The 2,500-nt window shown below is 27.5% G+C and overlaps 1 protein-coding gene across 1 annotated transcript in view; it reads left to right on the top strand.

Annotated features, from left to right (window-relative positions):
• LOC122246992 (putative glutamate receptor) overlaps positions 1–2,500 on the top strand; it is a 32,187-nt gene that overhangs the window by 192 nt on the left and 29,495 nt on the right. The window contains exons 1-2 of the mRNA XM_086549693.1: positions 1–9; positions 2,385–2,500. The exon at positions 1–9 is cut by the window's left edge and continues 192 nt beyond it; the exon at positions 2,385–2,500 is cut by the window's right edge and continues 46 nt beyond it. Coding sequence (XP_086405819.1) covers positions 1–9; positions 2,385–2,500 — 125 coding nt within the window. The remainder of the gene's footprint in view (positions 10–2,384) is intronic.

The raw sequence follows: 2,500 nt of genomic DNA, 5'->3' as shown, positions 1-2,500 counted from the left end.
GGAAAGATTGTAAGCTGTCTTTGTTTCATTGTCAGCTTTATTAGGATCATTGTGGTTGTTTTATCCGTTTTTTTTATTGTATTAGCATTGCAATTATATCATTATATTTATTACCATTAATATTGATAATATCATCTTTATCATTATCATTATGATCGTAATATCATTACTCTCATTATCATAATCATTAGAATTAACGTTCTCGTTTTTATCCTTATCACTGTTATCACTATTATCTTCATCATTGTTATCATCATTATGATTATTAGCATCATTATAGTGTTATCATCCTATCATTATTACTATCACTATCATTATTATCATTAGGTATCATCATTATTATTGTTATGCGTTTATTATCATTATCTTTAATGGTATCATTATACATAATGATTACAATCATCATCATTATCATCCTCATTATCATTACTAGTAGCAGAATCATCAATTATCATCAGTTTCTATTATCATTATTATTATCATTATAATTATTACTATTAATGTCATTGGTATCAATGCTATAATTATCATCATTATTATCATTATCATTATTATTGTCATCAAAACAATTATTTTTATCGTTATTACCATTACTGTTATTACCACGATTAGTATTGTCATCATCATTATCATTATTATCATTACAAATCATTACCATTATCATCATTGTTATCACCATCATCATTATCATCATCAATATTATTTGTGTCACAATATCATCACCAGTATTACTTATAGGTTTGCAACTCCTCCTACTACAAGTAGTGTTTTATTACTACAATTTCTTTCATACAAAGAATCACCACCGATTACCTCTGTGCATGTTGAAAGCTTTTTTCAGACCGTCTTTTTCTAACACAATGCATTAAAAGAAAGTAGCCTACAGTCTTTTTCCTTCTTTTTCTTCTTCTTCTCCTTCTTCTTCTTCTTCTTGTTTTTTAGAAAATTTTGCTTTTCTTGCACGCCGAGTCGTTAATACATATTTTCCTCGAATAAAAATCCTAGGAATGTCAATAGCCGTCTGCGTGAAAAGTCACAGTTGATATATTTCCGTTCTGTGCAGGTTTTTTTTTTCTCTCTCTCTCTCTCTATCACTCTCTTATATATATATATATATATATATATATATATATATATATGTATATATATATATATATATACATATATATATTTATATATATAAGGGTTTAAAAGTGTCTTTTTTCATTATCTAGATGAAATCTCAAAAACTGACGGACGCACCTTCAATACCCATCACATATGGCAATTATGATCCGATATTTTGATTAAAAAGCAGTAACTTTTGCCATTACTTTCTCTTGATGTGATTTACTACCATCACTTCATCACCATTGTTGTTCTTTTTCTCAATTGTGAACAAAAAAATGCTTCTCTAAGTTCTTTTGTTCACGGTTCCAGCAAACCATCGTGCTTGCATGTTTTTTTTTTCTTTTCTTTTCTTTTCTTTTTGTAATTTTCTTTGTTTTACAATTGCTATTCTGTTCATGATTTTTCTTGTTAATATTATTTTAGCAGTTGTGATATAATTTTATTTTATATTATCGTCATTAGTATCATGGTTATAATCACTATTATCATTATTATTGTTGTGATTGATCTTCATGTTATTATTATCATCATTGTTCATCCTTGTTATTATCATTATTATCATGATCATTATTATCATTATCATTGCTATCATTATCATTATGATAATCAATATTATTAATGTTAGTATTTTTGTAATCATTATTAGTATTATTACTACCATCAACATCATCATTGTCATTATCATTATCATCATCATCATGTTATTCTTATTACTGTTATCATTAGTTATTGGTTGTGCACATTATCATTACAGTTATATGTTTTTGTCACTCTTGTTATTATTTCATTGGCATTGTTGTTATTATCATTATCATAATAATTGCAATCATCGTTGTTATCATTATAATCATCACTTGTCGTCATTATCATTATTTTTGTCATGCACATTATCATTATAGACACTTACGTTATAGTCACTTTTATCATTCTTGTTAGAGATATTGTCATCATTTCCATCACTATCATGATGATTATTATCATCTTTATTATCATCATAATTTCAATCATTATTGTTATCATTATTATCATTGTTATTATTACCATTACTATCGTGATTTTCATCACTATCAATATTACTATCCTTATTTTTTATACCATCACCATCGTTATTATAATTTTTATCACCATTATCATTATCATTACTAATCCTACCATTAATATCATTATCATTATTACGAATCCTATCATTACTCTTATCATCACTATCCCTATCATCATCATCATCATCATCGGTGTTGCTGTTGCAATTCTGACCCCTATCAATCTCACTTTAGATCAAATGGAGTTTCCGAAACGCCTACTCATGGGCGTGGCGCTGCTATGGGCGGCCGGAACGAGTCACGGCTTTCTGGAGACTTCGATCGGGAAAATGTTCTTCAAGAAGTTTACT

This window comes from Penaeus japonicus, unplaced genomic scaffold, assembly GCF_977035675.1.
Source record: "Penaeus japonicus unplaced genomic scaffold, GWHDUDI00000001_assembly GWHDUDI00000022, whole genome shotgun sequence".
Lineage (NCBI taxonomy): Eukaryota > Metazoa > Arthropoda > Malacostraca > Decapoda > Penaeidae > Penaeus > Penaeus japonicus.
Note: the sequence above shows the minus strand (reverse complement) of the source record. Positions and strands in the feature narration are given on the sequence as shown.